Genomic DNA, 17,351 nt, shown 5'->3' with positions numbered 1-17,351 from the left:
GTAATCATCAAAATTAAACGAAATAAACATTTGAAATATATGAGTTTGTATGTAATGTATGAATATAATATACAAGTTTCACTTTTTAAATGGAATTACTAAAATCAATCTACTTTTTCATGATATTCTAATTTTATGACCAGCACCTGTATTGGGAGGCAGAACTATCAGTTATTAGGCTCCTCTTTTGTGGAACCAACTTCCACTTTCTGTCTGTGAGGCTGACACCCTGTCTACTTCTAAAATAGGCTGAAGACTTTCCTTTTTGATAAATTCCGGGTTGGCTTGTACTACCATCCATCAAACCATCCATCCATTTTTTGCCCACTTTTTCATGTAGGATTGCAGGGAGCTATTGCCTATCTCTAGAGACAAAGAGACAAACAACCATTCACACTCTCACTAAAACCTAGTGACAATTTAGAGTAGCCAGTTAACCTAACATAAAGTACATGTGAGCGAAAACTAATGTGCTAGGACAGAACCCATCCATCCATAAGTGAACCTGTAACCTTCTTGCTGTGAGATGACAGCTCTAACCACTGTCAGCTTGGCTTTCCTGAGCTATCCTTTAGTTATGTTGCTATTGGTTTAGACTGCTTTGAGATGGCATTTGTTGTAGCATTATGTAAATAAACTGAATTTAATCAAATTTCCTCACTCTGCTGCTGTCTTTACTGTCTCTACTCTCCAAGATTTATACAGACACTTATTGCTACCATTAACCTTGTGCTTTTCATTGTTTTGTTTTTTTGTTGTTTTTTTTTGTTTGTTTGTTTTGTGGTTCCATAGAAACCACACCTGGACCAATGTTCTGTCTGTGTTTTTTTTTTGGTCCTTTCAAACCCAGCTGATTGAATCAGATGGCCACCCATCCTGGTTCTGGTTTTGCCATAAGTTTCTTCTTGTTAAAAGAGAGCCAATCTGTGCTTGCTTAAAATGGGGGATTGCAACAAAGTAAAAATAAGACACAAGCTGCTGATTTCATAGACAACTTTTTTTTTAATTGGCATCTCATAATTTACTGATTATCACTGTAATTGCAATTGGACTGAATTAACTGTAACTAAATTTTCATCTAAGTTTGTTTTGGACTGACTAGGATTGTACATGATTTATGACTTGGACATGTTGCTTCTCTATGGAGTGCCCTGAGATGACTTTTGTTGTGAATTGGTGCTAAAGATATAAAATTGTTGTAGGTGTTTTACTACATATTTTCCTACAATTATCTCCAGTTCTCAAAAAAAAAATTACATTTTATATTTACAATGGAATATAGTAAACATATCAAACATTTTAGCTAGGTAATTTCTCTTTGCCAGATTTTTTGATTCATGATGCGTCAAAGATTTTGAGTTGGTGAGGGGTCTGGACTACTGGCAGGCCAGTTCCACACCCGTACTCTTTTCTTGAGGAGCCATGGTGTTGTATGCAGTATGTGGTTTTGCATTGTCTTGCTGAAATATGCAAGGGATTCCCTAAAAAATCCTCTTGATAGAAACACATGTTGTTACAAAACTTGGATATACTGTTCTGCATTGATGGTGTCTTTCAAAATGTGTAAATATGCCCATTTCATAGGCACTAATGCATCACTATACCATCAAAAAAGCAGGCTTTTCAACTATGTACTTAAACTAGGCTGGATGGTTCCTGTCCACAGAACAGTTTTCCATTTTGCCTCAGTCCATTTTAAATTAACCCTAAGTTGTTCCACTATTAATCGATACAGTTTTTCACCAGTCTGCAGTTTTTCGCAGTCTGATAAACCTCTGCCCATCTTGACTTCTGCGTCTCCTTCTGTTGTTTAATTGTACCTCTTTCCTTCACAGCATTTTGTTACTTCTGTGCCAAATTTTTAGAGATGTGTTGCTGCCATCAAATTCAAAATACAATTTTTTCTTAAAAATTACAGATTTATAGTTTAAAAAATTGATGTTTATTATGTTTCATAGTAAATAACATATGAGTTCATGGTATTTCCAAATAACTGAATTTTGTTTTTATTTACATTTTACATAACTTTTTCAGAATTGGGTTGCAAACAAAAGACCCGAAGATGGACTGCTTGGAGATTTATTTGAACAATCGTGTAATTTAAATATCTTTCTAGGAGTGTTAACCATGAAACTTATATTTCCTCTATTGCCTCTAACACAAAATATTATACTCTCAGGTATTGACTTTATAAATAAACACGTTTCAAAATACTGATACACATTCTGACTCCAAAGCAAAGGTTTCTCTAGGAAATTGTGGCACTAACTGAATAAATTATTATTATTCAAACTAAATAATGCTCAAGTATCCATTGCATTTTTCCACTCTCCAATAGAAAGAATTGAACCAAATTTAGTGTTAAATTTATGCAAATAAAAACACATGATATTTAGATCTCTGAGTAATTATGAATCACTTTAATGTCACAATAGTGTGACAGGTCACAATAGTCAAAGTTGAACCTTGTGTACTTACATGTAGTGCAGCTGGTGATTTTTGGAGAAAATACGGGCACGGACGGTGCGCAGGCTGCTCCGTGTAATAGTTCTATAACACACGTACAAAAAGAAAAAAGGAGATTAAGTTTTTAACAGCAGCATAGACAGAAAATCAAGATAACACACTGCAGAGATGTTAGAGATGGGATGGACATCCACTACATTTATTTTCAAACAAACAGAGAGAAATATGTGGGTAAGAACTGCAGATGTATCGCAAACTACAGATTCTTTCAATTTCTTCTACATCCTTCTAGTTACCTGTCTACAACAGGATATGACAGAAAGGAAGTCTACAAAAGAATCAACAAAACCTAAACAAATTTGGTGAATTCTTCTGAGTTCAGAGTCTTCAGTCCCTGAGAGCCTCCTGTTTGTCAACACCTTTTAAATCCTTCCTTTTTAGAGAGTAGAGGATGACGATGCTCTCATGCCTGTCATTGAGTCTGAGAAGGTTAAGGCTCTTCTGCCACATCTGTCTGGCCGGGCCCTGGAACATCATCTGAATGAACTATCTCATCAATCTGGACATGCCCAGGGTTGTCCACCGGAATTCTGATCTTACACTGACACTTTTAGTTGGCCTTTTATTAAAATATAGTTTAACTCTTAGCTAGCCTTCGGTACTGGTATCTTTAGCTCAGTTTAGTTTTAACTTTATATTGTTGTGTGTGTTTTCATGATTTTTTTTATATTATCTTAGATTTCATTTAGATTATTCTAGCTCATATTTTAGATATTGTTGTGTGTGTTTTGACTCTGTATTTTTGTGTTCACATGTTGTAAAGCACTTTGTATCCCCTTGTTGCAGAAAAGTGCTATATAAATAAATTTGACTTGACTTGACTTGAACTGCTTTGCCCTGGGCTATGATTTCCTGATGAGGTTTTTAAACTTTGTTTTTTGCCTGATCTCTCCTTCCTCCCATGTAAAAATGATTTTAGGATGTCTGGATCCATCCCTTAGGGGGGGAGAGGGGCACTGCCAGGATTTATGTTACGTTTATTTTTGTGTTGTTGATTCTTGTGAACTCTTGTGTTCAGTTTGTTCCCAGTGTTTCCTGTGCCAATACTATTATCACTCAGTCAGTTCTGTTCCTCAGCCCTGTTCATTTCATTCACATGTCCCTTGTAATTCATTAGTGTCACCTGCAACCTCTTCTCATCAGTCCAATCCCACTTATTCTGTCTGTCCTCACTCTATCCTTGTTCAGGCATACTTTTATGTGCCTTCATTTTTTTTGCTCTTCACGTGCTCTATGAATCCTCTTTGTGACTTTTGTTTCCTTAGTGTTTTTGTATTTTTTGCTGCCACGTCAATCTTGTGTTTTTGTGTTATTAAATCTTTTTTTTTCCTTCAGTCCTCATGTGAGCTTAAATCCTTGAGTCCAGTCTTTACTACAAAACCTGACAGGACTCAGCAGACTCACATTTCTTTGACTGTTTTTGTTTAAACACAGCAACTGGACTTCTGTTCTTTAGTTAAAGGAATTTGCTTCCATTCCAGGGAGCTTTATCAATTCAAAACTGGAGAGCTTGGAGTTTCAAGCTAAACTGCAGTAGACGCTGCATTTCTTCTTCTTTTTCTTTCGGCTGTTGCCTTTTCAGAGGTCGCCACAGCAACTCATCCTCCTCTGTCTAACTCTTTCTTTTGTGTCCTCCGTCCCCTCTCCAACTACCTCCATGTCCTCTCCAACTGCATCAATATATCTCCTCTTTGACCTTCCTCTTTGTCTTTTTCCTGCCAGCTGCATCTCTAACATCCTTATACCAATATACCCACTGTCCCTCCTCTGCACATGTCCAAAATCATCTCAGTCTGGCCTCTCTAACTTTACCTCCCAGTTGTTCAACCTGTGCTGTACCTCTGATGACCTCATTCCTAATCAATTCAAGTCAAATTTTTTTATGTATCACTTTCCAGCAACAAGCCAGTTCAAAGTGCTTTACAGCATGAAAACACAAAAATACAGAATCATCATGAAAACACACACAATAATATAAAAAGCTAAACTAAACTTATTTAAAACATGAGCTATGATAATTTAAATAAAATAAATGAGCAAAAGTTACTTAATTAGACGAAAAACTAAGCTAAGAAACTACGATGTACAAAGCTGAACTAAATTTTCTAAAACAAGTCATACTAAGTCATAATAAAGATAAACTGAGGAAGATACAAGATAGATACTAAGATACAAAGATATAATAAACTGATACTAAGCTAACATAAACTAAACTAAAGGTGTCAGAAGGTTTTAGAAAAAATAAATAAATAAAAACGCTAATGCTATCCATTCTTGTCACTCTGAAGAAAAAAACCTCAACATCTTCAGCTCTGCCACTTCCAGTTCTGTCTTCTGTCTTTTTGTCAGTCCCTCTGTCTCCAAACCATACAACATAGCTGCTCTCACCACTGTCTTGTATACCTTTCCTTTGACTTTTGCTGCCACTCTTTTGTCATAAATCTCTCCTGAGCCAATCTTCGATGCAGTCCCACCTCCACATTGAAACTATCTGTCACTCCTACAGCACACTTCACCACTTTCCTGCTGTCTTCATACATATCCCATACCAGTGTAACATACTTCTCAGACAATCCAGATTTACTTATACAACACCACAGCTTCTCCCTCAGCACCCTGTCATGTTTTTTTTCCAAATCCACAAAGACACAATGTAGTTCTCCCTGACCCTCCCTGTACTTCTTCATCAGCATCATCAAAGCAAAGATGGCCTCTGTAGGGCTCTTTCTTACCATAAAACCATACTGCTGCCCACAAATAGTCACCTCTTGTCTAAGTCTAGCTTCTACAACTCTCTCCCAATCTTCATTATGTGGCTATGTCATCACGTCCAACTGCCTTCCCCTTCTTCATCCTCTTCAAAGCTGTCTGAACTTCATTCTTACAAATCTTCCTGCTCCACAGTTTCTATGGCCTCAACTACTATTTCCCTTTCATTCTCTTCATTCATCAGCTCCTCAAAGTACTCCTTCCATCTTGTTATCACACTCTTCTCGCTTGTTAGAACATTACCATTTCAATCTTTAACAAACCTAACCTGCTGCACATCCTTTTCTGCCTGGTCCCTCTGTCTTGCCAGTCGATACTGTGGGGATCTGGAGCTGCTCTGCCTCCATCTACTGGTGGGGACAGGAGCACTCTTTTCTCCACAGCTGCCCCTCATTTCCTTAACAAGCATGTATTTAAGCCTGTGACTGAGTCCAGATCATCGCTGGAGCATTAATCCTACTTGGTTAGATTCTCAGCTCTGGTTCACGTTCCAAGTGTTTTTGCATTTACTAATGTTACTCTGTTCTTGTTTTGTTGTAATTCAGGATCCTACGAAGTCAAGCCTTGTAAATACTTTCACTGTCTGGATTTTTGCATTACTCACCTGTGGGAAACCTACCTGTCACTGCCGTTGGAACCTCCTCCTGGAATCCTCCCTCTGGAACAGACGTCTTCCTTCCAAGCCTTCTCTCCTCTACGAACCTGTAAGCAACCAACAAACAAGATCATTATTCTGGATTCCTCTAAAATCAACCTCTACATGTACCTGAGACACACCTGGTTTTCCCTCCTCCTTTTCAGATCCTCCTGGTCACCTGCACAATCCTAAAACCTGTAAATACTGTAAATAAAACCACTTACCTTTATCCTGTTTCCTGGTCTGGTTTTCTGTCGCCGTTTATCTTGACAACCTTTGGTTCATGACAGTATGCTCCAGCCATAAGTTGTCAATAACGGCCAGAAAACAGAAACTTAGAAATAATTACCAATTGGGCACTAAGTTCTTCTTGTTTTTTCGTTCCTCCAATCACAGAGAGTTGTCCTGAGTCTTATGTGGGCCAAAAAGATTCCTTCCAAGATGGCGGAGTCAAACAGCGAATCGGAACCATCAGAAGCCATCTCTCAGCTCAATAGGCACGAGTCCATGCTGAACACATTATTCGAGCAACAACGCTCCAACGCCAACAGGTTGGACCAAATCATGGCATTAATCCAAGAAATACACAAACGATTACCTTCTCCCGGGCAAGCCACCGCAGCCGCGGCTACTTCTGCATCAGGCGACGCAGGTATGACGCAATCTGCTCGCACCCACAATCACTAACGGGAGGTTGCTTCAACTCCGCCAGAACCTTTTTACGGGGGAGATTGGGAAAAGCGCTGGATTTATTCTACAATGTTCGTTAGTTTTTCACCGGTCACCTCACACATTTTTTGATGATTCAGCTAAGATATCTTACATTATTGGATTACTAAGAGACAAGGCACTAAAATGGGCTGAGGCAAGGTACAGCTTTCGTGCCATTCAACAAACTACCTTTGCACAATTCATCAAATCGGTGGCGCAATTCGCCACCGATTTTCAGACGCTTGCAGCCTCTTCGGGTTGGAACGCACAGGCATTAAAAGGGGCATTCCTGAATGCGCTACAGGAGCCGCTAAAAGACGAGCTCGCAGCTAGAGAGGAACCACGATCATTAGAGGACTTAATCACCATCACCATCCCCCTAGACAACCGACTATGAGAGAGGGAACGAGAGAAGGAGGGGAAGATGAGCCAACTCTACACTCAACAACCATCAAGTAGTAATTTAAGCGACACTAACCTCTCCATTACACCCAAACCCATGCAAATAGGTCGAGCTAAACTGAGCCAGGAAGAACGGCAACAGCGATTCGAGGCCAGGGAATGCTTCTACTGTAGTGATAAACGCCATTTTTGTGCCAAATGCCCGCTTTTGGAAAAAGGGCAAGCCCACTAGAGAAGCGAGAGGGACTAGTGGGTAATTTTCCTCAACCTCTCGGACCTAGATTTTTTTCTCCATACCACTCTAATCAATGGACAATTTAGAATTGCTGTTCAGGCCTTAGTGGACTCAGGACCAGAACAAAGTTTGATCTCTCGGGATCTAGTTCAGAAGCTGCATCTATCCCAAAGTGAATTATCCAATAAACTACTGGTTTTGGACATTTACGAACAAATTATCACCCACATCACCCATCAAGTCATCAGCCTTCACTTCATGGCTGCCGGCAACCACCACGAATCGGGTGAGTTTTTGATTTTTGATTCCCCATCACCACAACTAATTTTAGGATATCCGTGGTTAGCTAAACATAACCCAGTGATAGATTGGTCCAGGAAACGTATAGAGTCCTGGAGTACATATTGTCTGCAGAATTGTCTAAGATCGGCCAGACCTTCAATCAATGTTAAGGATAAAGCTCCAGAGGAAGTTGATCTATCTAAGGTACTCACAGAATATCATGACCTAGTATCTGTATTCAGTAAGTCCAAGGCCCTGTCACTTCCACCTCATAGACCATATGATTGTGCTATAGAGCTATTACCAGGTGCTCCGTTACCATCCAGTCGTTTATTCAACCTGTCAGCCACTAAAAGAGGAGCCATGAAGAATTACATCGAGGAATCCCTATCCTCAGGGATCATTCGTCCCTCCACTTCTCCTGTAGGGGCTGGTTTCTTTTTTGTAGAGAAGAAAGACAAGAGCTTAAGACCCTGTATCGATTATAGAGGACTGAATCAAATTACTGTGAAAAACAAATACCCACTTCCGCTGATCGACTCGGTCCATCATCAACTCTACTCCGCCACCATTTTCACTAAACTAGACCTCAGGAACGCCTATCATCTAGTCCGTATCCGTGAAGGTGACGAACGGAAAACGGCGTTTAAAACACCATTAGGACACTTTGAATACCTGGTCATGCCTTTTGGATTACCTAACGCACCAGCAGTTTTTCAGGCCCTGATTAATGACGTCTTAAGGGACTTTATTAACAGTTTTGTTTTTGTGTACTTGGACGATATTCTCATTTACTCTCAGGACCCCAGTCAACATCAGCAACAAGTACGAGCTGTACTTCAGAGACTCCATGAGAACCAGCTGTTCGTGAAAGCAGAAAAGTGCGAATTCAATGTATCCTCTGTAAGTTTTCTTGGATTTATTTTTGGCCAGGGATGTTATGAGACTGATCCTGAAAAGGTTAAAGCTGTGACAGAGTGGCCTACTCCTAAGGACCGATGCCAACTCCAGAGATTTCTGGGTTTTGTTAACTTCTATCGCCGTTTCATCAGGGATTACAGTCGAGTAGCAGCGCCTCTCACCCAACTCACCTCAACCAAACAACTGTTCAAGTGGACTCCTGAGGCCAACCGAGCCTTCGGTGAGTTAAAAACACGCTTCGTTTCTGCTTCAATTTTATGCCATCCTGACCCAAAGTTACAGTTTATTGTGGAAGTGGATGCTTCCGACTCAGGAGTAGGGGCCATACTGTCCCAGAGATCACCCCGGGACAACAAGGTACATCCTTGTGCCTTTTTCTCTCACCGACTTTCCCCGTCTGAGCAAAATTACGATGTTGGTAATAGAGAGTTACTGGCCATTAAACTGGCCTTAGAAGAATGGCGCCATTGGCTGGAGGGGGTGGAGATCCCATTTGTAATTTGGACTGACCATAAGAATTTATCATACCCGCAATCCGCAAAGAGACTGAATCCTCAGCAGGCTAGATGGTCTTTATTTTTTGGACGTTTTAATTTTTCCATTACTTACAGACCTGGCTCTAAGAATGTGAAGCCCAACGCACTGTCCAGACTGTGGTCTAGCTCGGAAGCCTCGAACAAAGAGGAACCCATCATTCCCACCTCAATGTTCATTGGCTCTCTCACTTGGGCCATTGAGGAGGAGATCTCCAAGGCCCAACAAACAGACCCAGATCCCGGTGGTGGCTCCCCACGAAGGAAGTACGTACCCAAGACAGTTTGACCTAGAGTCCTAGACTGGCTGCACTCAAGTCAGTTCTCGTGCCACCCAGGTATCCACCGTATGCTGAAACTAACCACTAGATATTTTTGGTGGCCGACAATGTCAGCTGACGTTAAAGAGTTTGTTGCTGCTTGTCCCACATGCGCTCGCTGCAAGAACAGTCACAATGCACCAGCAGGATTATTGCAACCTCTACCCGTTCCAAGCCAACCCTGGTCTCACATCGCACTGGATTTTGTCACCAGCTTACCCCCTTCTCAGGGGAACACGGTTATCCTCACTATCATGGATCGTTTCTCTAAAGCTGCCCATTTCATTCCTCTCTCCAAGCTTCCCTCTGCATTCGAGACGGCACAGATAATCACCCAACAGGTTTTTCGTATCCATGGCATCCCTACGGACATCGTGTCGGATTGTGGCCCACAGTTCACATCCCAGGTATGGAAAACATTTTGCAACGAACTGGGAGCCAGGGTGAGTCTCACATCAGGGTACCATCTCCAATCTAACGGACAAACCAAGCGTTGCAACCAAGAATTGGAGGTGGCTCTCAGATGTCTAGTTAGTGACAACCCTTCAAATTGGAGTCAACAATTAGTGTGGATTGAGTACGCTCATAATACTCATGTCTCTTTCGCCACAGGGTTGTCACCGTTTGAGGTTTCTGTAGGGTACAATCCTCCACTTTTCCCCAGTTTTGAGTCCGAAATTACAGTTCCATCCATTCAATCTCATCTATGCAGATGTCGTCGAACATTGAGACAAGCGAAACGGGCCTTAACCAGAACTGTTGAGCAAAACAAGAGGAACGCCGACCATCATCGGTCAAGTGCTCCATCTTACCAGGTGGGGGATAAAGTTTGGTTGTCCACTAGGGACATCATCAGCACATTTTCTATCGAACACATCATCAATCCCTCCTCAGTACGTCTCACACTCCCACGCAATATGCACATCCATCTTACCTTTCATGTTTCGCAAATCAAACCACTAGTCCAGAGTCCATTGAGCCCGCCTACCGTCCTCCCCCCTCCCGCCCGTCTAATTGATAACCAACCGGCCTTTACGGTCAACTGTATCCTAGACGTTAGGCGTAAGGGCAGGGGTTTTCAGTTCTTGGTAGACTGGGAGGGTTATGGTCCAGAGGAGAGATCTTGGGTGCCCAGGTCCTTCATATTGGCCCCATCATTGATTTCTGACTTCTACAGGAAGTATCCTGAGAGACGTCCCAGATCGCCAGGGGGCGATCATTGAGGGGGAGGGGGGTACTGTGGGGATCTGGAGCTGCTCTGCCTCCATCTACTGGTGGGGACAGGAGCACTCTTTTCTCCACAGCTACCCCTCATTTCCTTAACAAGCATGTTCCGGTATTTAAGCCTGTGACTGAGTCCAGATCATCGCTAGAGCATTAATCCTACTTGGTTAGATTCTCAGCTCTGGTTCTCGTTCCAAGTGTTTTTGCATTTACTAATGTTACTCTGCTCTCGTTTTTTTGTAATTCAGGATCCTACGAAGTCAAGCCTTGTAAATACTTTCACTGTCTGGATTTTTGCATTACTCACCTGTGGGAAACCTACCTGTCACTGCCACCGGAACCTCCTCCTGGAATCATCCCTCCTTCCAAGCCTCCTCTCCTCTACGAATCTGTAAGCAACCAACAAACAAGATCATTATTCTGGATTCCTCTAAAATCAACCTCTACATGTACCCGAGACTCACCTGGTTTTCCCTCCTTCTTTTCAGATCCTCCTGGTCACCTGCACAATCCTAAAATCTGTAAATACTGTAAATAAAACCACTTACCTTTATCCTGTTTCCTGGTCTGGTTTTCTGTCGCCGTTTATCTTGACAACCTTTGGTTCATGACAGATACAAGTCCTTCTTAGTGTCCAGCCTCTTGTACATCTCATCTTTAGCCTTCTGTTTTCCCTTTGCTTCCTCTTGCTTTGCCCTGTGTTTCATCTCCCTTTATTCCTGACTAATCTCCTCAGTCCTCTCGCTGTCCCATTTCTTCCTGGCTATCCTCTTCCTCTGGATAACTTCTGCACGTCACTATTCCACCACCAGGTTTCCTTATCATTTTTTCTCTGTCCAGATGACACACTTAGTACCTTACTTCCTGTCTCTCTAATCACTATAGTTGTCGTAGACCAGTCATCTTTCTTACTACCCAGAGCCTTTAACAGCTCCTTTCTGAACTCCTCACAACATTCTTCCTTCCTCAACTTCCACCAGTTGGTCCTCTTCTCTGCCTTTCTTTTTCTCTTTTTCACCCCAACATCCTACCCACCACCATTTGATGCTGTCTGACCATGTCACAACCTTACAGTCGACAATCTCCCTCAGATTACCTCTTCTACACAGAATGTAGTCTACCTGCATACTCCTGGCTCTACTTTTATAGGTCACCCTGTGTTCCTCTCTCTTTTGGAAATGGGTATTGACTACAGCCATTTCCATACTTTTGGCAATATCCACTACCATTGGTCCTTCCTGATGCTACAGCCCTGATTGTCCAGGTCTAAAAACTACACTGATGAGAAATAATATTCATTAAAAAAACTGGTCCAAATCTAATTTCTTCATTTCAAGTGTACTCCAGTAAACATGGGGCAGCTGGGTACAAGGCAGGACAAGGTGGGCAACAAAATATTGTGCATGGCCTAGAATACAGATTTGTAAGGTGAACACAAAAACAGTCTGATTTAAAAATATCTGGCAATGCCACGTGTGGCTGCAATGCTTGTGAGTTGCAAACACTCAAAATTAAGTGAGACTGCATCTGAAAATTCATATATTGACTCCAACAGTCACAGTCAAGTGAGATACAGATTTTAATGTGAAAATGGAAAATGGTTAGAAAATGGTTGCTTGATACCAAGGTCCTACTGTTTTATAATATTAATAAGAGAACACTTGAAAGTCACACTCTGGGTTCACTTGAAATTTGAAACATGAGTTCAGGTCCTACAAATCTCTGTGTTGAAGTTATTTTCATCATATAAAAGAAAAATAGATTTTTTTTTATTTTATTTTTTTGTCTTTTGGTTTGTGGTAGTGCTGGGCGATCTAACGTTACATATCTTGGGGACGATAGAAAAGTGTCTATCGTGATATATTTTCTTCTATCGTCTCTATCGTTTTTATCGTCTCTACCGTTTCTGTCGTTTCTATCATAATTGTATCAATGATTCATGTAAATATTTCATAACGTAGGCTACGACGAATGTATTAGTGTTGTCATTTTGCATAAATTCAGTTTATATAAGTGATAAATAATAAGAAAAAATAACTATTTTGCAAAGAACCTCCGTTTTGCGACATGACGCTGCTTTACGTGTGGGTTTGCGACATGCTTTATGGCAGCGCCTTTCCGTGTGGCGCGGTGTTTTCACCATAAGTGCTGAAAGATGGAGACGCATAAAGTATCAAACCCGGGGTCGCGACAAGTAGAGACAGCTAGCAGGCAGCCAAAGAAGAAAGACTTTTACCAAAACGAGGGGTGACGTCTGTGATTTGGTTCAAGAAGTCCGACACGGAGCAGAAAAAGATAATATGCTAACTCTGCTAATTCTAATGCTAACTCTGCTATTAGACTGTTTTCTTATCTGACGCCAACACAACAAACCTTTTCTATCACTTAAAGAAGAAAAAAAATATTTAACAAAAAAGAATATTTAACAATCCAAAAAGTGCAAGGTCAAAGAGCCGGGGAAAGTTGCAAAAAGTAAAACTATAGCCGGCTGAAGATAATAGTTGGTTGTCATTTGATACTGTTACGTCGTAACAGGTACATATATATTGCTGCACTAAAATGCAGCAGATCTCATTTATGAAAGTTCAGTTAAATATCACTTCGAAATAAAGCTTGAAAAAGGTAAGAAATTAGATAATTTTTTTCATATTTTTCAAAAAATAACTGACAACGTATGTAATTGGGGTATATCGTGATATATATTATTATCGTGATATAAAATTATTCATATTGGCTATAGGTTTTTTTCCATTCGCCCAAATATAAAATATAACCAGATTTGATCGAGGACTTAAAACTTTCTAAATTAACAGTTTGTATTTTAAAAAAATCCTACTGCAAATATGTACTACTACTGCAAGCAGTTATCATCAGGGTCCAAGCCCCTTAATGCATGTCACCCCAATATTTACCTCCCCTAATCTTTCAAACACGTATTACAGCACTGGCTTGTTGAATCATAAGTCAATATATTTTTGCCTGTTTGTGACCTCAAGCTCCTAATAGAGTTTGAAGGTTATTTTATTTTGCCAAGTGCCCCCTTTAAATTAAAAGCCAGTTATTTTATTTTGCTCAGTGTCAAAAGAAGTGCTACTTTCTAGAAGGAGATGATTAGTTAAAGTGGATCAGTGGAAAAGATACAATTTACTGTTTTTAGTAAAAAAAATATGCCAATAAATAGACCAAAACTCTGTTAGTGTTCTATTTGATGTTTAAGAATGACTATTTGAGAATGGGGTTTATTCGTGTCCCCAGTCATAAATTTTACACTTTAGGTTTTAAAGTCCTCCAAAAGTCCATGTATATAGTTACTAAATTTTAGCACCTCCTGGTGTTCAAGCTCTGCTAAGCTTTGGACAGGGCTTTTAACTTACGCATTAATTAAGTGAAAAGGTTCCAAACCAATAGAAAGCATTATGAAAAAGGGAAGGCTAAAATAACCCAGTCTAACATAATTGGCAGTATTACCAGTAAAAAATTTTTTTTTATAAAATAAAGAGTTCTGAAAAAGAAGCACAAATGACCCACTCTTCATCTGGTATAAACCAGAATTTTCTTGTGCTCCTAAATAAACAATTCAAAAATTTAAAAATGTGCAAATCATTTTATCATTTCAAAGGAAATTTTAAGCCTTTACAAGAATGTTCTAAAAAAGGAGGTCCACTGATTTTTGTGGTGATTTATGTAACAGTTGTAGTAACTAACTTATTTAGCCCATTTCCAACCTTCTGAAAAAATAAATGAAAACATTTATTTAATAAAGAGCATAGGTTTCTCTATACAGAATGTTTGGGACCACTTAAGGAATGCATTCTTAAAATTGTAGCTAGATAAGACAAACATCTAATTTTTAGTGATTTTTGTTGGTTAACTAAAGTCATCAGGTTTTTTTGTTGTTCTTGTTGTTGTTTTTGTGTCCTCCTTAACATGTGTTTTTGACTTGGTTTTTATTGCAATATAACCTGTTCACATTTATTATGTCCTCTAGTGGTAGACATTTTAGGCTTGAGTACAGTTACTCATGAAAGCATTATCAACTTTTGCATTACAGTTATTGTTGATATGTGTTATATTACCTGAGGTATATTTTTCCCCCATTTTGTTTAGTAAAGTGAAATCTGCATGAATGTAATGTTATTTTAGCAAATAACTTGTTTTTATAAGGATTCTCTATCAATGTTACATAAAAAGGTTTTACACTGACTGAGCTTGAATTCAAGAAGTTTTCAGAAATATGCCTACTGCATTTTGGAATTTTGAGCAAATATAGTACATTTTCAAACTGAACTTCTAGTGTCAAAAACATTCATTTAAATTCAACAAATGCATTAACATTAAACTGAAATCAAATATTGCCATTTCATGAATGTCATTTAGTCAAAGACTAAATGGCGGCATTCCATGGACCCATTTCACTGTTCTAAAACTTAAAGAACTTGTTTTTAGCATTTTAGTCAATAATTTCCAAAGTGGTGTGATTTGTGGGGCCGTCCTGGGTTCATGAGGTGAGCTGTGCCCCAGTCAGCCCCTCAAAGACTGCTTCAGGACCAATGCTAACTCGAAGGTAATTGAATGCTAACTTGTAAAAAAAAAATGTGAGCGAGCTTGAGAGTAACAAAATACACAATGCACTCTCACACCAGAGTAAACTAATCGGCAGCAGATTCAGACTATGTTATTTGTTTTATCACACATGAATTGTCTATATTTTTTCATCAATAACAAACTGCAGTGAATCACAAACTGATCTCAAGCTGTCAGGCCTGGAGGCAGCTCTTTTCTTGTCTCGTTCTCTATGGCAACGTCCTCCTCTCCATTTGCCTTTCTTTTAAAATTAAAAATAGTTGAAACTGCTCCTGGCATAAGGTTCTGCTTCTTAGGCGTGAAGCCAGTCCACCGCGTTACCGATGGTTGGAGCTTGTGGGACTCCTCTTTGAAGTTGTTAGAACCCAAGTTCTGATAGTAATTCCCACTTTGGAGCTTATAGATCCAAATATGATTAAGTTTTTCAAATAGTATATTTTTTTATTCTACATCAAGCATATTTAATGGTTTTCTTTCACTTGTTGTTGGCTTTAAAACACTTTTCAATTCAGCTTTAACCCTCTGGAGATCACAGATCACATGACCTGTTTAAATCGCTGTAAAGGGAAAGACGCAGCCTTGTAGAAACTCTGTTTCAATTTGTGTTGAAAGTGCTGACTTTAAACTTTATATCCATTTTTAAATTTTGTTAATAGGCCAAATAAAACCAGACTTATGACAAGCAATTTATGCCATATCTTTTTCTAAACATTTTTGTTGTAATTGTAGGGCATTGGTGCAGGACATCACAGCAAAGACGGGCAATTCTGGGTAAAATACCTCATAAGAATAAATAATGTGGAACTCTTCTCTGCTCTCTCCTCCCCAAAATCAAATTACACCACAACTCTTTTCTGAATGAGAAGCAAAGTTATTTACAAACTGTCAAAAAAATAAATAAACAAGGAAGAAAACAGAGGCACGAAAGTTGTAGGAAATAACAGCACAAAAAGATACACAGCGGTAACAATAGCAAGTTTTGAGATTTGTGATACTAACCTTTTTAAAATAATTTAGTAAGGGTGTAGTGTAGAGTGTTTAGTGTGCTCAGCTTTTGGTTGTTTTGAAACAATGAGATTTTTGAATGTGGAGCAGGCTCCTCAACCTTTGTTTAAAATTGAAAAGGGAAATGCAGAGTAAGAGACAAAGGAGGGAAACACAGTCCAAATCTAAACCAGAGAGTGAGGACTTTGACTATGACGTGGACAATTCATCTTATATTTATGCGGAAGAAAGAGAGGAAGAGCAGCCTCCAGCCCCAATGTTCGCACAGAATGTCACTTGGAGGGCAGGTTGGTGTTGTACATCCACCAAGTCCAGATTTCTGCTGGCTGGGACATCAGAGTCACACCTCAGCTCTGAGCCCTGGAAGACAGAGAAGGATGCTGATGCTGCTTTACAGGTAAGCAGGTTCCAGCCATGGAGAACACCAGAGGTTATACTTTCCTCCCACACTCCAAAAGATCTGATTTTGTGGAGTGGAGTCCAAATATCCCTTATGATAAGCTACATTCTTGGTGCCCCTTTTCCCTTACCTGGATGCGGGTCACTGGGGACCCACTCTGGAGATAGGCCTGGAGGTGGGGCACCTTGGCGAGCACCTGGTGGCCGGGCTTTCACTCATGAAGTCCGGCCACCGAAGAGGAGACGTGATTCCCCCTTCCCATGGGCTCACCACCTGTAGGAGGGGCCAAAGGTGTCAGGTACAACGTGGGATGGGTGGTGGCCGAAGGCAGGGACCTTGGCGGTCTGAAACTGGCTTTCGGAATGTGGAATGTCACTTCTCTGGTGGGGAAGGAGCCTTTGCTGGTGTGTGAAGATGAGAGGTTCTGGCTAGATGTAGTCGGACTGACCTTGATACATGGGTCTGGCTCTGGAACCAGTCTCCTTGAGACTGAGAGAGGGGTTGGACACTTTCACTCTGGAGTTGTCCCTGTTGAGAGGCACCAGACAACAGTGGGCATACTTGTTGTCCCCCATCTTGGTGCCTGTTCATTGGGGTTCACCCCGGTTCTGACTGTTGTTTGTGCTTATGCACCGAACAGCCTTTCAGATTACCCACTCTTTTTGGAGTCCTTGGAGAGGTTGCTAGAGAATGCTCCTCATGGGGACTCCCTTGTTCTGTTGGTGTACTTCAATGCTCATGTGGGTAATGACAGTGAGATATGGAAGGGTGTGGTTGGGAGGAAGCCCCCCCCCCCCCCCCC

General features: G+C 40.4%; 1 protein-coding gene across 3 annotated transcripts in view; it reads right to left on the bottom strand.

The window, feature by feature from the left end:
• Positions 1–17,351, bottom strand: part of LOC108249944 (NT-3 growth factor receptor-like) — a 143,595-nt gene that overhangs the window by 105,100 nt on the left and 21,144 nt on the right. For all 3 annotated transcript variants that reach the window (XM_037980845.1, XM_017439615.3, XM_017439616.3), the window contains exon 3: positions 2,479–2,550. In XM_037980845.1, the coding sequence (XP_037836773.1) occupies positions 2,479–2,550 (72 nt within the window). The remainder of the gene's footprint in view (positions 1–2,478; positions 2,551–17,351) is intronic.

The sequence above is a fragment of the Kryptolebias marmoratus genome, linkage group LG17 (assembly GCF_001649575.2).
Source record: "Kryptolebias marmoratus isolate JLee-2015 linkage group LG17, ASM164957v2, whole genome shotgun sequence".
Taxonomy (NCBI): Eukaryota; Metazoa; Chordata; class Actinopteri; order Cyprinodontiformes; family Rivulidae; genus Kryptolebias; species Kryptolebias marmoratus.
Note: the sequence above shows the minus strand (reverse complement) of the source record. Positions and strands in the feature narration are given on the sequence as shown.